The sequence below is a fragment of the Marmota monax genome, unplaced genomic scaffold (assembly GCF_021218885.2).
Source record: "Marmota monax isolate L192 unplaced genomic scaffold, Marmota_monax_Labrador192_F-V1.1 WCK01_AAM20220418_F8-fsc00005, whole genome shotgun sequence".
Classification (NCBI taxonomy): domain Eukaryota; kingdom Metazoa; phylum Chordata; class Mammalia; order Rodentia; family Sciuridae; genus Marmota; species Marmota monax.
In genome coordinates, this window is record NW_026692254.1 from 8,954,451 (window position 1) to 8,979,207 (window position 24,757).

At 41.6% G+C, this 24,757-nt stretch overlaps 2 protein-coding genes and 1 long non-coding RNA gene across 5 annotated transcripts in view; 1 reads left to right on the forward strand and 2 right to left on the reverse strand.

The window, feature by feature from the left end:
* Positions 1-6,764: 6,764 nt before the first annotated feature.
* Positions 6,765-8,003, reverse strand: LOC124086754 (uncharacterized). Its single transcript, XR_006849908.1, has 2 exons — positions 7,518-8,003; positions 6,765-7,272 (listed from the first exon to the last, which is right to left on the reverse strand). It is a non-coding gene; the product is annotated as an uncharacterized LOC124086754 (long non-coding RNA).
* Gzf1 (GDNF inducible zinc finger protein 1) lies at positions 7,849-17,160 on the forward strand. Of its 2 annotated transcripts, none has more exons than XM_046435250.2 (6): positions 7,849-7,975; positions 10,205-11,582; positions 12,966-13,060; positions 14,834-15,001; positions 15,840-15,997; positions 16,357-17,160. In XM_046435250.2, the coding sequence occupies exons 2-6, from the start codon at positions 10,219-10,221 to the stop codon at positions 16,705-16,707; spliced, it is 2,136 nt and encodes a 711-aa protein (XP_046291206.1). In that variant the 5' UTR covers positions 7,849-7,975; positions 10,205-10,218; the 3' UTR covers positions 16,708-17,160. The 2 variants fall into 2 exon arrangements, with proteins under 2 accessions (XP_046291206.1, XP_046291196.1); XM_046435240.2 differs by lacking the exon at positions 7,849-7,975 and adding an exon at positions 7,997-8,090.
* A 3,718-nt stretch (positions 17,161-20,878) lies between these two features.
* The window catches only part of Napb (NSF attachment protein beta), a 45,588-nt gene continuing 41,709 nt past the window's right edge, over positions 20,879-24,757 (reverse strand). For both annotated transcript variants that reach the window (XM_046435267.2, XM_058576527.1), the window contains one exon: positions 20,879-23,822. In XM_046435267.2, coding sequence (XP_046291223.1) covers positions 23,712-23,822 — 111 coding nt within the window. In that variant the 3' untranslated portion in view covers positions 20,879-23,711. The remainder of the gene's footprint in view (positions 23,823-24,757) is intronic.

The window sequence follows — 24,757 nt, forward strand, 5'->3', positions numbered from 1 at the left end:
AGATCTGCAGGAGAGATGGGGAAAGCACGCCCCGACCAGGATGAACCAAGAAAGGAAAGGCCAAAGGCCAACTGCCCGCACCCAACCCTCCCCTGCCAGAGGACAATCAGACAAACCAGGGAGACCAGTCAAAGCAGGATCTCATTTATTGAGAAAACACACACAGCTAATATAATGTACAGGAACCAATCAGGGTAAAGGTCAGCAGGGTGGGGAGAGTTCTCGAGTACACCCATCCTACAGGCAGTAATGGGGAGACACACGAGCTGTCCATGAGGGCAGAGGGTTCTGAGCCTATCCTAGAGGTGGTCACAACCCACGGCAATGCCTTCTGGCTAATCGCCAGGCGCTATCTTAGCCACAAGTGGCCCCAGGACTGGGAACTGGTAGCAGCCAGCAAGTTAAGTTTCCTCTTTTCTGATGCAATATGCCCCACATTACATCATGCCCTAAAATGAATCAGCCTCTTTATATCAGAGAAAACATTTGACATTTGATTTTTTGGGGATTGGCTAACTTCACTTAGCATTATATTCTCCAACTCCATCCATTTACCTGCAAATGCCATGATTTTATTCTCTTTTATTGTTGAGTAATATTCCATTGTGTATATGTACCACAGTTTCTTTATCCATTCATCTACTGAAGGTCATTTTGGTTGGTTCCACAGTTTAGCTACAGTGAATTGTGCTGCTATAAACATTGATGTGGCTGTGTTCCTGTAGTATTTAAGTCCTTTGGGTATAGACCAAGGAGAGGGATAGCTGGGTCAAATGGTGGTTCCATTTCCAGTTTCCCAAGGAATCTCCATACTGCTTTCCAGATTGGCTGCACCAACTTGCAGTCCCAACAGCAATGTATGAGTGTGCCTTTTTCTCCATGTTCTCACCAACACTTATTGTTGTTTGTATTCTTAATAGCTGCCATTCTGACTGGAGTGAGATGAAATCTTAGAGTAGTTTTGATTTGCATTTTTTCTAATTGCTAGAGATGTTGAACATTTTTCATATATTTATTGATTTATTTTATATCCTCTTCTGAGAAGTGTCTGTTCCATTCCTTGGCCCATTTATTGATTGGGTTATTATTATTTTTTTGGTGTTAAGGTTTTTTTTTTTTTTTTTTTTAAATGGTGCTGGAGACCCCAGGGCTTTGTGCATGTGAAGCAAGCACTCTACCAACTGAGCTATTTCCCCAGCCCTTGGTGTTAAGGTTTTTGAGTGATATATATCAGTTGGTAGAGTGCTTGCTTCACATGCACAAAGCCCTGGATTCGGTCTCCAGCACCATTAAAAAAAAACCTTAACACCAAAAAAAATAAATAAATAAATAAAATAAAATAAAATAAAATAAAAATATATATATATATATATCTCCTAGAGATTAGTGCCTATCTGATGTGATTGTGGTAAAGATTTGCTCCCTTGGGCTGGGGATGTGGCTCAAGCTGTAGCGCTTGCCTGGCATGTGTGCAGCCAGGGTTCGATCCTCAGCACCACATACAAACAAAGATGTTGTGTCCGCCGAAAACTAAAAAAATAAATAAATATTAAAATTCTCTCTCTCCCTCTCTTCTCTCACTCTCTCTTAAAAAAAAAAAAAAGATTTGCTCCCATTTAGTAGATTCTCTATTCATAATCTTACTGATTGTTTCTTTTGCTAAGAAGTTTTTTAGTTTGAATCCATCCCATATATTGATTCTTGGTTTTAATTCTCGTGCTATAGGAGTCTTATTAAGGAAATTGGGGCCTAATCCAACAAGATGGAGATTTGGGTAGGAATGTTTTAAGATAAGAAATGAAGGGCATTCAGGTTGAGGGGATTGCAAGAATCAGCACAATCACAGCAATTCAGACGCTTCCAGGTAGATATTTCATTGAAACATGTAGGGATTTCACAAAAAAAATATTTATTTTAAAATTTAAAAATCTCCAACCAAGCTTGTAGAAATGGTGTATCTTAAAAGTTGTGATAATCTGCTCAAATATAAGGCAGATAATGAAGTATGACGTTAAAATTCGAACACTTAAAATTGACCTTTAGTCGGATCTAAAAATATATTTCATTTGATCCACTGTAATCATACAACCTGCAGCATTTTAGACCACACATTAAGGACAATTATCCAAAGGGTAGGCGGCAGCGGTATGGATCCACTATCAGAGCCCACAACCGATCCCAGGCACCCTCTTCCCCACCTGTGCTCTGGGCGAGAGCCACCTCCACCCCTGCGGAGCTGCTCCTGCTTCCTCGTGCTCTGTTGCAGCCTGGGACCCCATGCCAAGCCTGAAGCAGCTCTAGGAGACCGGATAGCCCCACAGGACGCTCCGGTGCAGGCTGATTGGCCAGTGGAAGGGCAGCCCCAGTCAAGCTAACCTCGGGAGACCACCCCCAGCTCCACAGAGGGACGCGGTGAATCCTCAACCCCAGATCCTGCCGACCATCAGCCAAAGGCCAGGACGCTAAGTTCAGTATGTAGATCCAACTCCTCAATTCCCTTGAGGATGTCCAAACCATTACCCCGCCACCTCCCAGTGCCAATTACAAGAATCTTGTCTGTTGGGAGATCCCGCGGCGCGTGCCACGTGACCCCTATGCCCTAGCTCCGCCCTCTGTCTCCAAGGACCCCAGGCTGGAGCAATCCCAGACCCGGAGGGGCGGGACTCGGGTCTGCAATAGCTAATAGGTAGCGCCAGCTGAGGAACCTAAACCGCGCCTGAGCACCAGTGGTGAGCACGTTCTTGGTCGCTTGACTAACGGCGCAGCCCATTTGGGGGACAGATCCCGCAGGACAACGGTGGGAGGTGCAGGCGTTGGTGGGAGGGACATTGGGGTTGGCATATTTCTGCATTTGTCATTGATGTAGTAAAGAATATGTTACACGTTTTCTTTCCAGTCTCTTTGTATAGTCCTTTAAAAAAATCAGATCAGAACTTTGTAATATAGTGTATCTGCCTTTACTCGCAAAAGGGTGAGCATTTCTGCAAGCTACTAAACATTTTTTAAAACGTTATTTTAAGGTCACATAATTTTCCAGTGCATAGAAGTATTATAAATTATTCAGCTGTTTCCACTAAAAAAAGCACACTGCAGTGAACGACTCTATGTAATTGTCCCTTCCCATTTACTTCTTCAGAATGGCAAAAGGGTAGGGACAGTTACAGGGACACACATACCCACTTATGTATTTAAGTTTTTTCTAACTGCCCCTGAAATTTCATTGTTTGTGTTAGTTCTTCAATATCAAACATTTGTTTAACTCTCTCTTTTTTTGCTTGATGTAGATACTGGTTTATCATTGTTTTTATAGGAGTCCATCATCAGTGAACTCTTTCATACTTTGGGAGAGGGGGGTGCTGGGGATTGAATCCAGGATATCAGGCCGGCTAAGCACATGCTTTACCATTGAACTGTGTCCCCACCCCTCATTCAGACTTTTATGTGAATAGTCTAAATTCTCTTGGTGACACAGGCCTATAATCCCTGCCACCTGGGAGGCTGAGTTACCAGAACTCAAAGTTTGAGGACAGCCTTAGCAACTAAGGAAGACCCTCAGCAACTTAGTGAGACCCTGTCTGAAAATTTAAAAACTAAAATAAAAAGGACTGTGTATGTAGTTAAGTATTAAAGCACCCCAGGGTGCAATCCCCAGTACAAATAATAATTTCCATCTGAAAACACAGGAGATCACTGAGGCAAGGTTATCAATCAGCATTCAGGCAAAGGAATGAAGAGGTTTCAGAAGATGGAAAAGACTGAGACTAGCATGGCAACATTTGTGAAGTTCCCAGGAAACTGTTTACCCTGATGGCAGTTAGAAGCCCAGCAGCCTGGGGACCTGTGCAGAAGACAGATGAGTGACCATTCTTTGATTTATTCATTCATTCATTTAAGAAGTTTCTATATGGCTTCCATCCTAGTAAGGGAGCTAGAGTCAGCTTTCCTGAGGAGGAGACAATTGGATGGAGACCAAACTCATACTTAGGAATTATCTGGGGAAGAGGAAAGATCAGAATGGAAGAGGAGCCATTCAAATGGGATGTGCAAATGGCCTGAGCCCAGGGGCACATAGCCACTTCCAGACCCTAGTGGCCTAGTGGCCAGGGGAGTGTAGAGGTAAAAGACAACCATGGCATAATCAAGCCAGTAAGAACCAAAGTAGGTAGGCAAAGGCAAGGGGCCACATTTGTGCACCAAGCTGTCTTCCAAATCACTTTTAGAATTAATGCAAACTGAAGACATGGAACATTTATGTTACTTGATCAGAGCTTCATTTTAGTTCCTAATTAATTTTCTAACCTATCTGACAAGAGATTTTTTTTTTTTTCCTGGGCTCTAAACTGATCTGATCTGGGCAGAGCTGGCACTCTGCAGTTTTAAATCCTGGCTTTGTACTGGCTCTTTGTGTGATTTTGTCTGAGTTTGTTTATCTCTTTGTGCCTTCTGCTTTCTCATATGTAAAATCCAGATATGTCTCCTCTTCCTCCTAGCGTTTTGTGAGAACTGACACGCTGTAGCATGATGTCTTATCCACTGTAAGCATGAATTTTTTTTTGTTTGTTTTTGTTTTCATTATAGTCAACCTAAGAATGGGAACTAGTTTGGGGACAGTTGCAGGGAGGAGATGTGTTTGCAGGTGGTAGACTTGAGTAGGGAGATGCATAGCTGCAGTCCTAAATTCCAGAAAGAGTTGATACTTAGAGACAAACAGAGATAGATGGTATCAAAACATCCTCCTGAGAGCAGGGAACGACTGCAACAAGAAAGATTTCATGGGGAAGTCAGGGCAGGAGAGGGAGAAAGGTGTGGGTACGAAATGAGGGAGCTTATCTGAGGTATTCACAGATTTTGTTATCCATGAGGGTCTCTGGAACCAATTTCCCCCAGAATGATTGAGGGATGACTGTACTTATCAATCAAGCACCTAAAAGGGACTTTTAATTTAAAAATTAAAAAGTTGCACAACTCAGTAATAAAAGACAACCCAATGGGCAAATGATTTGAATAGTAATTTCTCCGAAGGGGATATATAAGTGGCCAAAAAGCACTGAAGTAAGCAAGGAAGCAGGTCAGTTTTTGGTTTATTTGTTTTTATTTGTAGCGCTGAGCACTGAATACATACAAGACAAGGTGAGCATTCTGCAACACAGTATGCCTTAGTAGAGATTGCTTTTTTATAAGACCAAAGTCTCAAAATTAAAAAAAAAATAATTCTGGGCCAGGCCTGCTCGAGCCACAGTGACAGACAAGTGTATTTATTCCAATTTCCTGGAATCATGGAGAATACTATAAAGAGAATCTGCCTAAGCAAAGATGCCTCCTGTCACTTATTTTTCCTTCAAATATTTATTGAAGCGGACTCCTAATTCCTAATGGGGAAATATAGTTAAAATCATACTTTCCCAACCCAGAAATCCTCTCCACACAGGTAGTAGAGAAAGAAAATATTTATTTATTTTTGCAGTACTAAGGTTTGAACCCAGGGTGCTGTTCATGCTAGCAAGTGCTCTATTCCTGAGCTACACAAGAAAATACTTTTAAATTTTTTGAATAAACATTAATCTAGAAGCCAGGTATGGTGGTGTGTACCTGTAGTCCCAGGAGACTGAGACAGGATTAATGCTTCTCAGCCTGAGCAGCAAATCAATGTTACAGAGGGGAATTTGCCCACAGACTGAAGTGACCATGAAGATCTGCAACCACTGGTTCTTGGGATCTAGCTTGCAGAATTTTAAGCAATTTGTACATAGTAGTAGGCATGAGTCTGTTATACAGAAAAGGATCAGGAAAAAAGGAAATACTCTCAAAGGAGAAAGCGAGAGAGTGGGTCATCTTAGAGAGGAGAGACAGCAAACTCCTCCTGCTCTCCTGTTTTATTAGGGGTTTCCAGGGAAGTTTCCGGAGAGTACTTACTTCCCAGTTATACCTCTTTGAGTTTTGACTAATAGTACTGCATGACTTTCAAGTCTGGACTGCCCATTGTTTTACCCCATGGTAAAGACTCAAGGCAACTCTGGGTCACCCCTCCTGCCTCATTCCCCCCACCCCCATCCGGGCCACTGACATCTCTAATTGGAAGCAGTTCTTAGAAGGAGGGTTTGCTTTGAATTACCCTATCTCCCTGAGTCCTGGAATCTAGCCTGGATAAGTGTCACAAAAGTTCCCTGTTCAGATAACTTGTGTTCTTCTTCCTTTTCTTTTTAAAAAATATTATTTTAGTTACACATGGATATCTTTATTTTGTTTAAATAAAAATATCTTTGTTTACTTATTTTTATGTGGTGCTAAGGATCGAACCCATTATCTCACACGTGCAAGGCAAGCGCTCTGCCACTGAGCCACAACTCCAGCCCTACTTGTGTTTTTTTTTTTTTTCCAAAGCATACTATCATTTTATTTTATTGTGGTTTTTTTTTAACATTGTAGGAAACTAGAGGTTTTTTTTTTTTTTTTTTTTTTTTTTTTGAGAGAGAGAGAGAGAGAGAATTTTTTAGTTCTCGGTGGACACAACATCTTTGTATGTGGTGCTGAGGATCGAACCCCGGCCGCACACTTGCCAGACGAGCGCGCTACCGCTTGAGCCACATCCCCAGCCCCCTACTTGTGTTCTTATTTGCCGGGAGAAACCTTTGGGATTGCATTTCTCCTGCAGAAAACATAGCTGAGGAATATAGTATGTTGTTGAAGGTAGTTCTAGTCATAAAGCCTACAAAAGGCCTAGTTAGTCTTCAAAAGGATTTATACACATTTCAAAGAGAGAAAAGTACTTAATTATCAATTTTAATAAAGTTTAAATGCTCAAAGGTTGAGGGGGTAGAAATTAATTTTCAATAGGAAAAATTGTCTCATATTTTAAGTTTGTATTTGTCCTTTCACAACTTATTGGTAAGACAAGACTGAGTTTACTACTGGCAGCAGTAAGGGAAATTGCAACCTCGCAAAGCTTTCACGGTGGCTGAAAACAGGAAGGCAATTTTATAAATTTCAGAATTTATGGAGAAGTGCAAGTTTGATTTAAGGTGATTCTTCCATAACAGCGTTTTCAGGACTGGTGCAAACAGCAAGATTTTGAGCTAAAGGACTCAAAGAATCTTAGGGCATAATTTGTGTTTTCCATTGAAGAATGGATGGGTCCTCAGGGAAATTTCGTTACTGAACAATTAAACAGTTCGCCTGGCTGCAGTTTCCTGGAAAAACAAACGAAGCAGTGCCGATGCTAAGGTGTGGTTCCCGGTTCCCAGGCGCCAATGGTCGTCAGCAGACGCGCGAACACTACAAAGCAGAGATGTTTGCTCGTCAGGAGTGCGCCTTGAGCACTGCCTGGTCGCAGCTCCCGCGGTACCCGTCCAGGACTCTGCGCCCGGCAGAGCCCCTCACCACCTAAGTGCGTTTGTGTCTTGCCCCGTGTCTACTGGCGCAGTGCTGGCCTGTCCACTACCGCGACCCAAGAACGCCGCCTCGCATCGTAATCCTGAGCGCTTCTTAGTAGGAAACCAGCCACGGGCCACAAGCAGTACCTAGGCTGTGGGACCCGGAAGCTGCAGGTGCAGCGGATACAGCACCTGGGAATCAACAGGTAAGTGATAACGCACTGGAGACGTCATTCTGACCTTCCGCGTTTGCCTCGGCTCTGGGGCCCAGAGCACCTACGGTGCCCACAGCGAAGGCGCAGGTTTTGGCTCGCCGCAGGTGACGTCATCCAGTGCGGCCAGTCAGTCGCTCCGCCCCAGCGTACGTCGGATCACGTAGCTAGATCCGAACGGGCACCGCAGCCAGACGTGCGTGCGCACTGCTTTTCCCCCTCCTGCTAGGAGGTGAGGTCTGTTAGGGGCGGGGAAGAGCCCCCACCACAGCCAATCAGCGGCTCCCGCGCCAGTGTCGGGGGCGGGGGGGGTGCGCCCCGCCCAGCCGGGCAGGCTGTTCCTACGGGCCTGTTCCAGCCAACAGTGGCCGCGTTGCGGGCGCCGGTAGGCAGGTGAGTGTATAGTCTGCGGGGTCCGGGCCGGACCCTCTCCGTCTGCCACCGACTCTCGCCTGTCCTCGCCTCTGCAGTCCGGAGAAGCAGCAGGCCTCGGGGATGCCGGAGCGGGGTAGGGGCGGCCTGGGGCTGAGGGACAGGCCGGATCCACGCGGCCCCAGATGCGTGCGTTGGAAGGCGCACGTCTGTCGGGGGAGGGGCTCGACCCTGGTTGCAGTGGTTTATTCTCCGTGTGGCCCGGGGAGTTCGGGGCGCCTAGGGCAGCGAGGTGGCTGTGGTGGTTGCTCCGGCAGCGTGGGGGTGGATGCGGTCAGAGCGTAGAGGGCGACCCCTGCTTCTTGTCTCCTGACTTTGTGTCTAGCTGGAGAACCAGTATTCTGTGGACCAGCTGCGGAGAGCTGGGTCTCCCGGGGCTGGGCCGTTCCCTGTGGACTCGGGGGTCTGCTTACCCGCGTTGAGTCATATGCTCCTGCACTGGGAAGTGGCCAGAATACCAATGAATTGCAGTGGGACACTCAGCTGTCACTAGGCCGCAGATAGTCTCTGGCCATGCATGGCCAGTACCTACTCTTTATTACGCAAGTAAATTAGGAAATAGGGCTCAAAACACCTTGTTAATCGAGAAGTTGCTGCCAGGCTGCCTGTAAGGACTCAGGTTTCTTTGTGGACCTTTTGACAAGAGTTTTGGGGAAGTCAGGTCTGGTGACATGGGCATAGGCTAATAGAGCCATCTGTAGCCTTTTCTCCTCAGGCTCGTGTTGGGGTCACTGCCAGACCCTTTGACATACTGGGTTCCCACTCCCAGCATGACCTTTCCTTAGGCTTCCTATATATGCTCAGTTTACTATAGAGTCTCCTTCAGGTGACATTGCACAAGCCTCCTAGGTGCTGGTTTTTACATTCGCATGCTTAGAGGGTGGTCTTTTCCATGTTTTGGGGGCTGGTGGCTGTGGGTAGCAGTATCACTGATGGGACAGGAGAAGGGTGGGACTGGTTTTTCAGAGACAGTGACAAGTCCTGCTTTAAACATTTTGAATCTGAGATGACATCTAAGTGAAAGGTTAGAAGGAAGGTGGGGAGTCCTTGGATGATGGAGACCTAGGGACCAAAGTGAACTTGGAGGAAGAAGTAGATTTAAGAGCAGAAGATTGGGCTGAACCTTGAGGAGAAAGCACATATTTAAGGAGTCTGTGGAAAGAGTTAGAGCTGGTAGCAGAAGAAATGAAGACAGGGTGGGGTCTCATGGAGGCTTGGGACTGCATGTTGCTATGGTGGAAAGAGGGTAAAAGTAGATTTTTTTTTTTTTTTTAATTTTATTTGGTGAGACTGAGGTGAAGTGTGTTTTGAGCAGTTGTATTTGGGTCCAGAGTCCCACTGGGCCCAGGTTCAAGTCCAGACCAACTAGTCAGTTACTCATCTGTGAAATGGGGATCATAGTGTTACCTTTGTCTGCACATAGGAAGCCAGCAATAACTAGCCAGCAAATTCCAGGCACAGCTGTAATGACTTAACATACTGCATTCATTGAAGATTTACAGTAACCTGTGAGCCTTCTACAGAGGAGGAGATTAAGCTACAGAGGTTAAGTTACTTACAGTAAAAGCTATGGAACTTGCATTATTTTAGCAGAGTAATGGTAATGCAAATTAACAGGTGTTTAGGGGTGTTGGAAGTGGGGATGAAATTGTAAACTACTTTTCCAGGAAGTTTTCCTCCTGGAAAGTAGTGCTTTATTTAGTTGATTGTTTCCAGTGGCAGTGTTTCTGTAAGGTTTGCTTTTAAGACAGTGGCAGCCATGTGTTTCATTGATCTTGATAAGCAAATTACTGCTTTAGTGCATTCCACTAGTTATGACTTCAATCACTGGGGAAAATCTTGGCAATTTTTCTTTTATTTATTTATCTATCTATGTATCTATCTATTTATTTATTTATTTAAGTTGTGGTTGGACACAGTACATTTATTTTATTTATTTATTTTTATGTGGTGCTAAGGATCAAACCCAGTGCCTCACATGTTGAGCCACAACCCCAGCCCTTGGCAGTTTGCTTTTCATGCAAATGTTATCTTACAAAAGTGCATCAGGAAGTTCACTTCAAAAAACGAGAAGCTATGATGTTAATCAGTGTATATCCTCTAAAGAACTGAAATAATCCTCATAATCTCTAGTCCTTTTACCTCAGTGGTTGCTCATGCATAAAATAATTCTTGCTTTTGTTTTCAAAGCTGTTTTTGGAAAGATGGAAAGTGGTGCAGTTCTGCTGGAATCCAAATCCTCACCGTTTAACCTTCTTCATGAAATGCATGAGCTCCGCCTTCTGGGTCACCTGTGTGACGTCACAGTCAGTGTGGAGTATCAAGGTGTCCGGGAAGACTTTGTGGCCCATAAAGCAGTGCTGGCAGCCACCAGCAAGTTTTTTAAGGAAATGTTCCTTAATGAGAAGAGTGAGGATGGTACCAGAACTAATGTCTACTTAAATGAAGTACAGGTTGTTGACTTTGCTTCATTTCTGGAGTTTGTCTACACTGCCAAGGTGCAGGTGGAAGAAGATCGGGTACAGCGGATGCTGGAAATGGCTGAAAAGCTAAAATGTTTGGACCTTTCAGAAACTTGTTTCCAGTTAAAGAAACAGATGTTAGAGTCAGTCCTTTTGGAATTGCAGAATTTCTCTGAATCTCAGGAAGCTGAGGTGAGCAATGGCTCCCAGGTAGGTGTTGCTGCAGACTCTAGGGCAAGTACAGGCCTTGATGGTGCCCACTCCAATGGCCTTGTGGATTCTCCAGATTCCCCAGTGGAGAGAATCAGCAATGGCATGTCACCTGATATGCCACCGAGGAAGTCCAAGGAGAAACTAGACAAAAAGAAAGATGTAGCTAAGCCTCCTTACCCTAAAATCAGAAGAGCTAGTGGAAGGCTGGCTGGAAGAAAGGTATTTGTGGAAATCCCTAAAAAGAAGTACACAAGAAGACTCCGGGAGCAGCAAAAAAGTGCTGAGGATGAAGCTGAGAATTATACTTTTTCCCAGGACCAAAGCCCAGACAGTGTGGAACCAGAGATGGAGCCGGTTGCAAAAATCCAGGGTGATAGTACTGGTGTGGAGTTGGAGGAAGTGCTGCCAAAAGCAGCTGGGGAGGAGGAGGAAGAGGAGGAAGAGGGAGAAGAGTTAGAGAAGAAAAAGAAGAGCAACTTTCAGTGCTCTATCTGTGAGAAGGCGTTTCTGTACGAGAAGAGCTTCCTGAAGCACATCAAGCACCACCATGGCGTTGCCACTGAGGTGGTGTACCGCTGTGACACCTGCTGCCAAACCTTTGCCAACCGCTGCAACCTGAAGAGCCATCAGCGCCATGTGCACAGCAGCGAGCGCCACTTTCCCTGTGAGCTATGTGGGAAGAAGTTCAAGCGCAAGAAGGATGTAAAGCGGCACGTGGTTCAGGTGCACGAGGGTGGTGGTGAGCGTCACCGCTGTGTCCAGTGTGGCAAGGGCCTGAGCTCCAAGACGGCGCTGAGGCTGCATGAGCGGACACACACGGGCGACAGGCCCTATAGCTGCACAGAGTGTGGTGCCAAGTTCTCGCAGCCTTCAGCGCTCAAGACCCACATGAGGTAGGTGGCACCCGATCACTTGGCCGCCCAGGGCCAGCACCCTTGGCAGGACTGGCTGGTTTGTAGGGACTTAACCATTCTTGAAATGAGTGTTGGGAAACTGAGATGGTTCTGGGATTTGGACCAGTGTGGTGTGGCTGTCTGGATTGTTCATTTCTTATTTGGTTTCCTCTAAGAATGGGGAGACTGGTGTGAGAAAGTTTAGAATTCTCTTTGGAGGTAGAGAGGCTCAGAGAGATGGCTCCTCAACTCACAAGGCCCTTGAGCCAGTGAAGACCCTCCACTGTCAGCCTTGACATGTCCAGGCACAGAATCCTGGACACAGAATAGAGCTACCATACTGCTGCAGGGGACATTGACAACCCCCACCTGGAAGTCTCACCTGGCATGTGCTGCCTACCTGTGATGGTTATAGTCCCCTTCATACTTGAAGAGTTGGAGCTAATTACCCTTATGGGCTTTCCCTGACACTTTATTTGAAACCTGGGTTCTATGACCAGCTGGGTCCCACAATCCCATTAAAGAGCTCAGTTAGATGATCTCTTCAGAACTCTTCTTTGTCTTATTAAGTTCATTGGGCTTGGAAAATGTGCTTTATGGTTAAACTCCAGCATCAGGGCAGACCATGTTTCCTGTTTGTTTTTGAACTCTAGGTGGGAGGTGGTCAGTATTTAAATAAGTTTCCTTATAGTTAATGTATACTTTCAAAATCTAGGCAAGCAGTTAAATTTTCTAACCTGTTCTAGGTCTGACTTCAAACCTAGGCCAGTCTCTGGGGTGGTGACATGACATTTGTCATCTTTTACTCTTAAGTTTAAAATAATTGTTTAAGAAGTGCTCAGTAAAGTATGGTTGATTGCTTCATCATGCTGGTTGTAAAATTAAAATGCTCTTGTATGCTCCTCAGAAAATAGGTTCCTTCAAGCAGTTTGAGAACAGCTCTCCTTTTGAGACTGGTCATGTCATATTAGGAAATAATGGTAAAATTTCTGGTCATGTGGTATTTTGTCAGCAACAGTTCCTAAGGTGCTTGTGGTGGATTCTGAATGAGGAAGCTTTACCAATATTAGAGGACACTCTTTAGTGTTCTAAAATATACATCAAGGTGTGGGCTCCCTATGCTCTTGCATTATAGCATGACGTGGATGATATTCAGTGATTCCACATTGGGATGTGAACTCAAATGGTTATGTGTTGATCTATTGGCCTTCCACAGAAACTGCGTTTATTTTGGGATGGCGATATGGGTTCTTGACCTTTCCTTTAGGTTATTCTTATCAGGTCTCTTGGAGAAAACGATTTTTGCAGGATAGAGTGGAAATTGTATTGCAAAGTGAGCTTTGAAATACACCCTAAGTTATCATCTGAATGTTGTACTTTCAGAATTCATACAGGGGAAAAACCTTTTGTCTGTGATGAATGTGGTGCAAGATTCACTCAGAACCACATGCTGATTTATCATAAAAGGTGCCACACAGGTAAATACCCATGCTGTTGTGATTGAATGTCTTTCCTAGCTGTAGAAGGGAACTGCAATTGACTAGAAGTTGGCATCTACCAAAGTAGTCCAGGTTAAAGCCACACTATAGTTTTTCCATCTTTCTGTAAAAAATGAATCAAAATGCACCTGTTGTCTGCAGTGCTCATGTGCTTGTGGCCATGGCCTCTATATCACCAGGCAATAGGATCTGGCATATCGGTCTTAGATGTTGAGAGGTATAAAACAGTTCTTACTGGTGGCATAGTCTAAAATTCCATTTCCCAGAATCTGCATGAAGAAATTGCTTAACATATGAAAAAAGCTATATGCTGTTATGGTTGCTCTTGCTATTTTTTAATAACATAGAATTGGAAACAACCTGATTGTCCAAATTAATGTAAGGAAATGGTTCAGTAAATTCTGGTGAATCCATTCCTTGGCTCATAACTTGACCATTCAGAATAAGGACTCTGAATGGCATGAAAAAAAAAAAAAACTTATGGACTTGGTTGTTGAATTTCAAAATGCTCAGTTAATAAACTCAGTTACTCCCAACTATATTGAAAACCTGCATATAAAAGAAGAAAATAAATTACAATATGATAAATTGGTGAATTAGGCGGTGGGATAATCTCCTATTTTCCAAAGTCTTTTTGATATGATTTTATCATATGAAGGAAAAAGTTCAAATTGGCTTTATTCTGGTTCAACAGTGACTATGAGGTTCAGAATTTTGTAAACTACACAAATGTTTACAGAATCTAACTATTGTGTACCATAGTTACTCTAGTAATCCAGTTCCTTCTTGGCTTACATGTTTCACTTCTAAGCACTGTCATACAGGCCTCAAGTTCAGATGCACGCAAGACAGAGATGAGGTATTTCATGATGTAGAATGAGTAGAATTGGTGTCTAATGGAAGCTGGGTGGGGACAGTGTCAGGACACATCAAAGAATAAATTAGAATTGGTCATTTGATGAAACTATTCATATTAAGCTTTTATTAAAGCCAATATTTTTATTTGGATGTTTGTGAAATCAGGGGCATACCTACAGATGAATACAAGTTGTAAGAATAAAGAATTTAAACTACAAAAAATGAGATGGTATTGAAGATTTTCCTGCAGTCCAGTCAATTGCACTTGTTACTCTATTTTTTTTTTTTAAGAGAGAGGTGAGAGAGACAGAGAGAATTTTTAATATTTATTTTTTAGTTCTTGGCGGACACAACATCTTTTGTTTTTGTATGTGGTGCTGAGGATCGAACCCGGGCCGCCCGCATGCCAGGCGAGCGCGCTACCGCTTGAGCCACATCCCCAGCCCATGCACTTGTTACTCTAGAAGTTACATTTATAAATCCATGTAAACTTCTCCTTTTATCACACAAAAATTCCTTCTTAAAAGGAGAGGAACTTTTCTATCAGACCTATTCTGATAAAAGTCCACAGAAAGTGTTTCTTTGAAAACAATCCAAAAAGTCCTCCAAAAAGAAGTTGTGAAATTATTTTCTTGTTTAGAATGACATTTTAAAATGTGAGCTGGCTGAATGGTAACTCTTTAACCAGTCTAGTGGAATGTTTCTTGGATTTCCAAGGGTATTTTATACTGACTTTCAGCAAGTAGCAAGCATCTTATGTGAATAAATGTTTTATAATGGTTTTAATTAGAAAGTGTAACATGCTGCCCACCAGGGTTTTGAGTGTGGACCTACTATTCCCATGCATTTTGAAAGCCTGTATTGTTTATAATTGTATTTTGTCTTTTCATATAGGTGAAAGGCCTTTTATGTGTGAAACGTGTGGCAAGAGTTTTGCTTCTAAGGAGTACTTAAAACACCACAATAGAATCCATACTGGATCCAAACCCTTTAAATGTGAAGTATGTTTCAGGACTTTTGCCCAGCGGAATTCACTTTATCAGCATAATAAAGTCCATACAGGTATGGCTGCAGGGTCCCAGGGAAGGAAGGGAGTTTGGTTCAGCAAGAAAAACGCTGCAATTTTTTAGATTTACTAGAAAAACTTAAGGAGAAAAGTGGCCAAACTGTTATGTCACAGCATTTTCTTTTTTTTAAACTGAGTTTTTAGCTGGGTGTGGTGGCACATGCCTGTAATCTCATTGACTCAGGAGGCTGAGGCAGGAGGATCACAAGTTTAAGGCTAGCCTCACCAATTTAGTAAGACCTTGTTTCAAAAAATAAAACAGGCTGGGGATGTGGTTCGTTGATTAGGTACCCCTGAGTTCAATCCCCAGTATCCTTCCAAACATTTTTTTTCCCCTAATTTCTGGTTCTGAGAAACTGGAAAGTAGAAGAACTTACATGGGCAAATAGGGGACAACCAAGTTCCTTTGCTGTGTGGTTTTTACTGGAAAGGGCAGACACCTTACCCATGAATGAATATTTCAATATGGATATTCATATTTTAGTATAAATAAGGATAATGATCTATTAGTGTATATATACAAACATGTACACAAATTCAGTTAATAGGGGATTTGCAATTTTGTATTTCTTTACCGTGGAAAATAATTGTCATTTCTAAAGATATAATAGCTGTAGGAATGAATTCTGGTCTGTTTTTGGTGTTGGCATAAACTTGATATTATAGTCAATTGGCATGTCTCATGGTTAGCCCCGGAATTACTAGCTTTGTGTATGTGGGAATGTTGAGGTTTTCCTGGGGTCTGCAGACAGACTTTTCTGGAGTGTATTCAGAATTAACTTCAGAAGGTGAAAAGGTGAGATCACTCAATAGTTTGTTCTCTTCCTGCCTCAGGGGAGCGGCCCTATTGTTGTGACCAGTGCGGGAAGCAGTTCACCCAGCTCAACGCCCTCCAGCGCCACCATCGTATCCACACTGGAGAGAAGCCATTCATGTGTAATGCATGTGGACGGACATTTACTGACAAGTCCACTCTCCGGAGGCACACCACAGTAAGAGATGGAATGGCCTATTTGAGAATAAAACACTGCTGGTCCTTAGATACATAACCCTGAACAGCCAGAAATACCTGATGTCACTTCCCAGTAAGGGTTAGAGGCCGCAACAGCTCAGGTGTTCTCTGCAGTGAGTATAGAGTGAACAGAGTTCATGGCAAATATCCAACTGTGACACTGGTGATAAGCAGGTGTTTTGCAGTTAGAAGATTTTTCACTGCAGGGGAAACTAATTTTAAGTTGGAGAGAATCTTGATTTCTTTTTTCTTTTTTTAAATGTACTTGTTAACAATGTATCTGTAAGTCGGGAAATGTACAGACACATGAAGTGACTTTTGTTTGTGTTTGATTTGTAGATACACGATAAGAATACTCCATGGAAGTCTTTCCTTGTTATTGTAGATGGTTCACCCAAGAATGATGAAGAACACAAGATGGAGCAGCCTGATGAAGAATATGCATCACCCAAACTTCCAGATAAATTGCTGTCTTTTGCAGAAAATGGCCATTTTCACAACCTGGCCACAGTCCAAGGTGGTGTGCCTACTGTGCCTGAGAACAGTTCTGCAGACATAGTCTGCAAAGTGGAAGACCCGGTGGTGTCCCAGGACTCTCTGCTTGCCACTACCATCAGTGAGCTTAGTGAGCTGACTCCACAAACAGACTCAGTGTCCACACAGCTTCCCTCATTGACCAACATGGAGTAGGAGCTTGAAGTTGTGTGCCATGCAGTCTTTGTGTGTGATAGTTATACTCCAGATGATGCCAGGGGCTAAGAAAAATAAATGAGTGTGTGCAAAGATGCGGGCAAGAATGACCTCTGCAGATATTCCCAAACTCTACTAACTTGCACGTCTTTATCACAGCATTTTTAAAAGCTTTCCCTTAAAAATCCCGATCTGCATGATCTCAACTACACTTTGTTGACAAGACAGTTAACATAAGCTCCCTTAATTCTGGTGTATGCTATGCGCTAATCATCCTAATGCTTGATTCTCTTGATATTTAGACCACCGCTTATTATAATTGCAGAGTACAGAGCATTGATCCAGCACATGAAATTACTGTTAATGGTCTTCCTGGTCTCACCCTGCCTTATACTTTCTCTTGATTCTTTTGAGGTATTTTTCTACACTGAAATAAAATTGGGACCAACTATTTTCACCTGTTTCTTCCTTGTTGAGTTGAAGCAAATCAGATTTGCTTTGGGGACCCTTGAATGGGACTGAAGAAATGGATTATTGTATTTATTCCTCAACCCTCTATCTGTAGGCACGAAAAAAGGAATGACAAATTGAACACTCACAAAACTTTGTATATCTCTCTACTCATAGCATACATAGAGCTAGGGAGTTTGTCATAAAATCAACTTTTGAAATGAAATGTGGCTGTTCAGTTTCATTCCTAAAATCTGGATTAGGTAAGAGCTATCCTACCAAAGAGTCTAGCCAAACTGTAGTATTTTTTTTGCAGAGTTGTGAAAAAAAAGGAAGAGGCTTTAGAAAGCACTTGAACATTGGGTAGTTATTCACAAATAGCAAAATAAGGTGACTGTGGCAGATCTTAGAATGCAGAATATTAGTATTTTTGCTAGGTTTTCTGCCATTTCTGTAATTTCCAGAAACCTAGACTTCCTCGTTTCCACATCAGGAGATTGAAACAACTGCCACAAACCTGCTTCCTTGGGAGCATGCAAGAATCTGTACAGGACCAAAAGCCTTGGCACATTCATCTCAGATTATGCCTTAATGAGCAGATCATACAGAACCCCTAACTGCCTTAGAGGCTCCTTTGGCTGTCTCATGCTGGACTTAATTTATTGCTTGAAAAAATTCACAATGAAAAGAGGATTCTGTTGTATTTGCTACTCCTGACATATGGTTCCGGGGCCTTGGGTGTGTGGCGTGTGCTTGTGAAATGCTTTGCTTCCCATGTAATCCTTAAACATTCATTTTAAGAGCACTTTGAAGGAGAATTCTCATTTCCTACTTGCTTTCCCCCTGATGTTAATTTATTAAATTCACTGTGAAAACATTTTGATTTTCCAAGAGAAAGGTACCTTGTTCTTACAATGAAGACAGAGCTGCACTATGACAAACTGAGGGACGGTTTCTTCCTCACTGCTCATTTCGTGTTAACATGTTCAAGTAACTAGTGAAGTCACCTTGGGGTGTTCAGGCGCTGTTTCACACCTGCTCTTGAAGGTCACAAGACTGAATTCTCCAAACTCAGTTATGACCACATCATCATATCCTAGTTGTGTTTACAGAATCAAAATAGTGACTATCATACAACCATTTTTAATATTGGTGAAGGAGACTGAACCTGCTCAGCCCATGTACTGTTTATGGAATAAAGTCATCTTTATGAGAAGGAATTTAAAATAGTTTATTTTGTTACCTACTGGAAGAATTCTTGTCTGGAATTTCTTTAGAAGTTCTACATGAAATTATTGTGTTAATAAATGTCTGCTAAAGTAGTTCTGCAGTTCTAAGTGTATTGTATTATAACAGGGTCTATAGAAATAATATAAGATTCTTAGCTGACACAAATATAATTTGCTTAGCACAAATGAGATATGAAATCAGGATGTGTAAACCTTTATGTAGTAGTCTAAGAATATTTTATTCCATAGTAGTCTTTAGAGAGGAAACACTATCTGCTGCTCAGATAAAAGCTGGTGTCCTGCTAGGGAAGGTATAAGTACAAGGCTGCCCGTTGACTAGCTCTTCAATAGATTATAGTAGATATCGGAGATGACTTTTAAAAAAAAATTTATTAGTTATTGATGGACCTTTATTTATTTATTTATTTGCGTGCGGTGCTGAGAATCGGACCCAGTGCCTCAAACGTGCTAGGCATGCTAGTACTCTACCACTGAGCCACAACCCCAGCCCCCAGAGATGACTTTTAACTACACAAATTTCTTTATCCCCTTCCTGGAAGGATATAGGATATGTGAAAACACAGAACTCCATAAAACCTACAGAAGACTTTGTGGGGAGGGAGACATCTCCTCTGTGTCAATCCAAGCATAGCCACACAGAGTACAAACAAGGCCACTCAGTATGTCAGTCCAAAGCATTTAAGAAGACAGTGTCTGGATGCTGGTATGTAAGTTGCTTCTAAAGGATGTCAAATAAAGGTCATTGGACTTGGGATGTGGCTCAAGTGGTAGCGCGCTCACCTAAAACTAAAAACTTAAAAAAAAAAAGTCATTGAGGAGGTGATCTGGTATCATTCCAACCATTTTGTGTGAAATAATACTAGCCCGAACTCCGCAGGGCTCTGCAATCTTTGGTTTGATCAAGTATTTTATTGTATAGAGTTTGGAAAAAGTGGGGGGAAACCTCATAGGTTTTGGCTGTTGGTAAGATTCTCCAATAATTTAAGTTATTATACCTTAGTTTTAGCCTGTTATAACTAATCTGTCATATACTTATCATACGAGGACTTCAACATTTTTGGAAATCAATGGCATTCACTACTTGGGCAGTGAAGTCACTTATTTCAGCTGGGAAGTGTACTCGTGCAAAGGGCTTTTGTTCACATGCAACTGAACAGGAGCAGATGGAACGGAGAAGGCCAGAGCCATCCAGCATGTCCCCTGAACAGCCTCAGAAACCATTCACTAAGACCATCTGTATAGAACTCTGATGAAGGTGCACAAGACTTCTGTTAGGAAACTGACTCTGAAAAAGACACATATGGAAGATTAGACTTTCAAATGTCAACTCAGAATTATTGGAATGGTCATTCATTTTTTAAAAATTCACTTTGATTTAAAAAATGAACATAAATATATGTATTTATAAATATATGAAAAAAAAATATATATACATACACACACAAGCGTGTGTGTATGTGTATATATGTATAATATATATTTATTGTGGTGCTGGGGATTGAACTTAAGAGTATTATACCATTAAACTACATCCCTAGCCTTTTATATTTTGTAAAGTCCTTCTGCATCAGCTTTCCAAGTCATTGGGATTACAGGTATGTGCTGCTGTGCTCTGCTTGTGAATATGCTCTAGGACCCAAAGTTAATGCTCCATGAGAGGATGATAGGATTAGTTGGCTTATACTGTCCCCCACAGGTCCTCTTCCTCCCCAGAACTTCAGGTCCTAGTGGTCACTGAGCATGACCCTTTCCCAGAGGCATCTACTGTAAGATTCAATTAAATGCCCACACTGCTCAAATCACCTTACTTTCTTGGGGAGGCGGGGGGCAATCCGATTTTGGGGTTCCTTATCTCGTCCAGCTTAACAGTTTTCTAGCAAAGAGATTCCTCCCTCAACTTTGCAAGTAACTACAGAGCCCAAAGGATTCAAGAAGTACGAGAAGGGGAAGTTAGCAGTTACTATGCACACTTAGTGTCCTGCATCAACAAGAAGGCACCATGGCTTCTTTCTAAAAAGATCACCCTGAGGCTGGGGGCTGGGGTTGCAGCTCAGCGGTAGAATGCCTAGCTCACTTAGCACCACATAAAAATAAATAAATAAAATGAAGGCATTGTGTCCTTAAAAAAAAATCAAAATCAAAATCAAAATCAAAAAGCTCACCCTTGGGCTGAGATTGTGGCTCAGTGGTAGAGCACTTGCCTAGCATGTGTGAGGCACTGGGTTTGATCCTCAGCACCACATATAAATAAATGAATAAAATAAAGGTCCATATATATATAAAAAATATTTAAAAAAAAAAGCTCACCCTGCAAAAATCACTGCAGTGCCTCAAGGTGCCATCAAGTGACTGAGGTTCAAAGAGCCTGCAGAATATTAATGGCACAGCCTTAGACAATGACAGGACAATTTGAAGGAAAGGAAGCTACTTTTGATCTGTGTCAATTTTGCTAAGAAAAACTAGTCAAAATATTACTCATAATTTCCACTTTATTTACTGTACAGGTTCACATAAAACATATTCTTTCTGCTAGGGTAGGTTTAATGTTACATGGTTAGTTTTCATAATGTAATCCCCTGCCTGAGAGCAACTCAGGACGTCACAGGGCAGGAAGCCTGCTACTGGTCACACCACAGCGGGCAGGTCACGGGGGCATGCTGTGCTGCCAGGTCCTCCAAAGAAAGTCACAAAGGTTTGGATTTGGACATTTTAAATGCATAATACCAGAGGGAAGAATAAATGCACAAGGGCTGGTGTATAGACTTTGGTTATAGTGACACCACCACACATGGTCACAATTGTGCAAAAATACTGTGTTCAGATCATTAAATAAAAAAGGAATTCACACAAGCTTATATAAAAATGTTGCCACAAAAAGCAAAGCTTTCCTGTAAGAAATTTGAACTGAATTCAACTGTGAACTAACCCAGATTTGCTAAAGTACAAGAACTGTTACATAAATGATCATTCTATTTTGTTCATAAATAACTACAAGTGTGGAAAGCCTAACTTCTAGGCATCTTGAGACATACCACTGTACTCATGGGACATTTGAAGAAAGTGAGTTTGCACACTATTGTCTGGGCTCTTCTGATTTTCCTTTTGTCTTCTAGCAGGTTTGTTATTAACATTATAATTACTTTTGTTTGTTTAATGTGAAATATTAAAAACAAAAATTGTTTCTTAACCCAGACACTGATCCCAGAATTTGTTTTAATACAAACAAGATACTCTCTGATCAGCATAGCAAAATGATACAAACACTATTTTTTTTTTTTTTAAAAAAACGCTTCTTCTTCAGACAGGAGTCAGTTAGGGGACCATGCTGAAAGTTAAATGGTTGCCCTAAAAGGCATCACTTGGTTTTTACTTTAAATGATCAGACCAGTTCTCTTTTTAACAAGTGGACACACACTTCTTGAATAGTGCTGACACAACACACTGGCTGGTATTCAAATGCTTTCCTCCTAGAATTGACTCAGACCCAGAAGACTTGAGCTACAGAACTACTCCCAACACCTTGTTTCACAAACATCATGTGGTGGGCTGAAGAACACATTAGGTACAACAACAAGAACCAATTCTAACATGGAGTCAAGAAGCATCAACAGGCTCACTCCAAATTTAGTTTTCAGAGACAACCACTTTTTACTTAAGAACCCCAGATATTTTAAAGAAAGAGGGAATCTTCATTGGCGTCTGGGGCCCATTTCCTCCACTTCTACGAGTACACTGACATCACTGAGCTTTCTGCTCTCCAAGGACACCTCATGCATATAACCACCATGTTGGGTCACAAAGTCTTTGCAGGTCCTTTTTGATGGGCCCTTTCCAACTTGATCTCCCTCACTTCCTCTTTTAACCTAGGCTGACACAAGCTACTCACCTATCCTCAAACTCTCCTCACTCAGCCCCTGACCTGGTAATATCCATTCACTTCTACTCAATCACATTTCAGCAGTCGAAGTGAAGGGGCCATCCAAAAATGAGAACACCATTGCAATACAACCTACTATTTTGACAAAACATAGGAAGTTTCATAACTGTCACTCATGACAGCAGCACAATTTAGAAAGGACTGTGAGTTATGTCTGGCAACATATGCACCTCAAACAAATCATTTCAGCATAAAATATACAAAGAAGATTCAGAAAACAAGACCATTTCTATAGTACATTATCTGCATATAAAGTAACTAGGGATAAAGTTCTCAAATCAAGAGAACATATATATGTTATGTAAGCCAAGCAAGTAGGACAGAGATCCATCAATGAAAAACCAAGTCTCCTCAGACACAGGGTTCTTGCCCAACCAGGCATAAACTTCTGTGCCATGTTGACCCCACCTAATCTACATGTTGAACAGGAGAATCACAAATATTCTCAAGCTCCAACTGGGATCACCCATTCAGCCCTGATCAAGATTCACACAATCATGGCAAATAGGGTAGCTCAAGGGAAGCTCAACAGCTCAATGTGGGTAAGTATATACATACGAAAATGAAGAAAAGGATGTAACGATTTAAAACACTTTTATGCAAAGGTAAAGAAAGGGATTTCCACCCCAACTAAAGGTGGGTAAAGAAAAATTCTATCTTTCATAGATCTTACATATTTGAGTGTGTGTGTTCAGGCCAAATTATCAAGTCCACCTGGACATTTATCCATATACAAAAAAGTACTTACCAGAGACTTCTTTTCCTCACAATGCAAGTGATGCCAACAAGATCCCAGCTGCTCTAAAATTTATGCCATGCATATGTGAGCATACAGAACAATACAAAAAGCAAAGAAACTTGTCACTAGCACCGTCAAAATAATCACAGAACAGAAATAAACAATTTCTAACGAAATTAAAAACGCATTCCTAATAACTACCTGAACTAAACACACACATTTAAATACATCTAGATGCCCAATATACAGAGTATTTGCAAAGCATCTCTTAGAACAATTGGATAGAGGACTACAGTCCAAGAAAAAACACATAAAAACATGTGGCAACATCAAACATGGGATCTGTAAATATCAAAAGAGCAGGGATAAGATTCTGAAGTTCTTCTTAAAGAAAACTGTGGGGATACTGACAAGCATGAAATATACTTTGGTTGTCATAACCACATGAACAGGAGAAGCCTCCAATTTGACCATTTCACAGTAACACAGAAGTGGTGAGCTTGAACAATACACACAGACTGGCTCATATGCAACAAAATTAAGCCACTAAATGGGCATCCCATAAAGATCACTTGGCCCTAAGACAAAACTAAAGGAGTTAGCTGCATGCCACAAAGACATAAACATTTCATTTTAGGTCTCCATCTCCTTCCCCGTCCCCTTGGATGGACTTTTTGATACGAAGTAACATGGTGGTCAGCCACTGATCCAGGCGTGATATTGAGTCAAACTCCTTCACCTATTTTAAGGAAAGAGGAACAGAGATTATTCCATGGAAATACATTCAAAGTGCAAAACAATGAAATAAATCCCACCTGAATGTCGTATACAATTCTTTAAAAAACAGTGTTTTTTTAAAGTTTTGAACAAAGCACTGTTCAAATATTTTATACAACCACCAACACTCTTCATTAGAAATTATTCATTCTAGTTTATAACTTTTTTCATTAAAAATTATTTTTTTTCATTATCCTGAGACTATTTTTTAAAAAAATTTTTATTTTTTAGGACTGGGGTTGTGAGCTCAGTGGTAAAGCGCTTGCCTAGCACTCATGAAGCACTGGGTTTGATCCTCAGTACCAAATAAAAATAAATAAATAAAATAAAGGTACTGTGTCCATCTAGAACTAAAAAAGTATTTAAAAATAATAAATAAAATATTTATTTTTTAGTTGTAGGTGGACACACTATCTTTATTTCATTTTTATGTGGTGCTGAGGATCAAACCCAGTGCCTCATGTGTGTTAGGCAAGTACTCTACCACTAAGCCAAAGCCCCAGTCCCACCCTGAGATTATTTTGATGGTACTAGTGACAAGTTCCTGTGCTTTTATATTGCTCTGTATGCAAACACACACGGCAAAAATTATAACTGGAGGAGTACACTCAATGTGATGGAAGAAACTGTATGTAGCGTAACAATTAGAAAAAACATGGAAAAGTTTAATGTTCATAGAATAACATAACTGCAGAGATAGGAGGTGTGGAAGCAGAATTCCTTTAATGCATTTCAATGCATTACCAAAGAATAAAATAACAGGATGAGATTAGTTTGGGAGGAAAATTTAAACAGGAAAATATTCCTTTTCCCTATAACTTTAGGGATATGATGAACATATAAACAGAGGACATTAAGAAATCCACTTGATTCTAAACATAAGACAGCAAAAGATGG

Bases quoted from the DNA above. Each gene is read 5' to 3' on its own strand.
- Gzf1 (XM_046435240.2), top strand. The intron at 13,061-14,833 runs GTAAATACCCAT...CTTTTCATATAG, and splicing joins TCATAAAAGGTGCCACACAG to GTGAAAGGCCTTTTATGTGT. The intron at 15,998-16,356 runs GTAAGAGATGGA...TTTGATTTGTAG, and splicing joins CTCTCCGGAGGCACACCACA to ATACACGATAAGAATACTCC.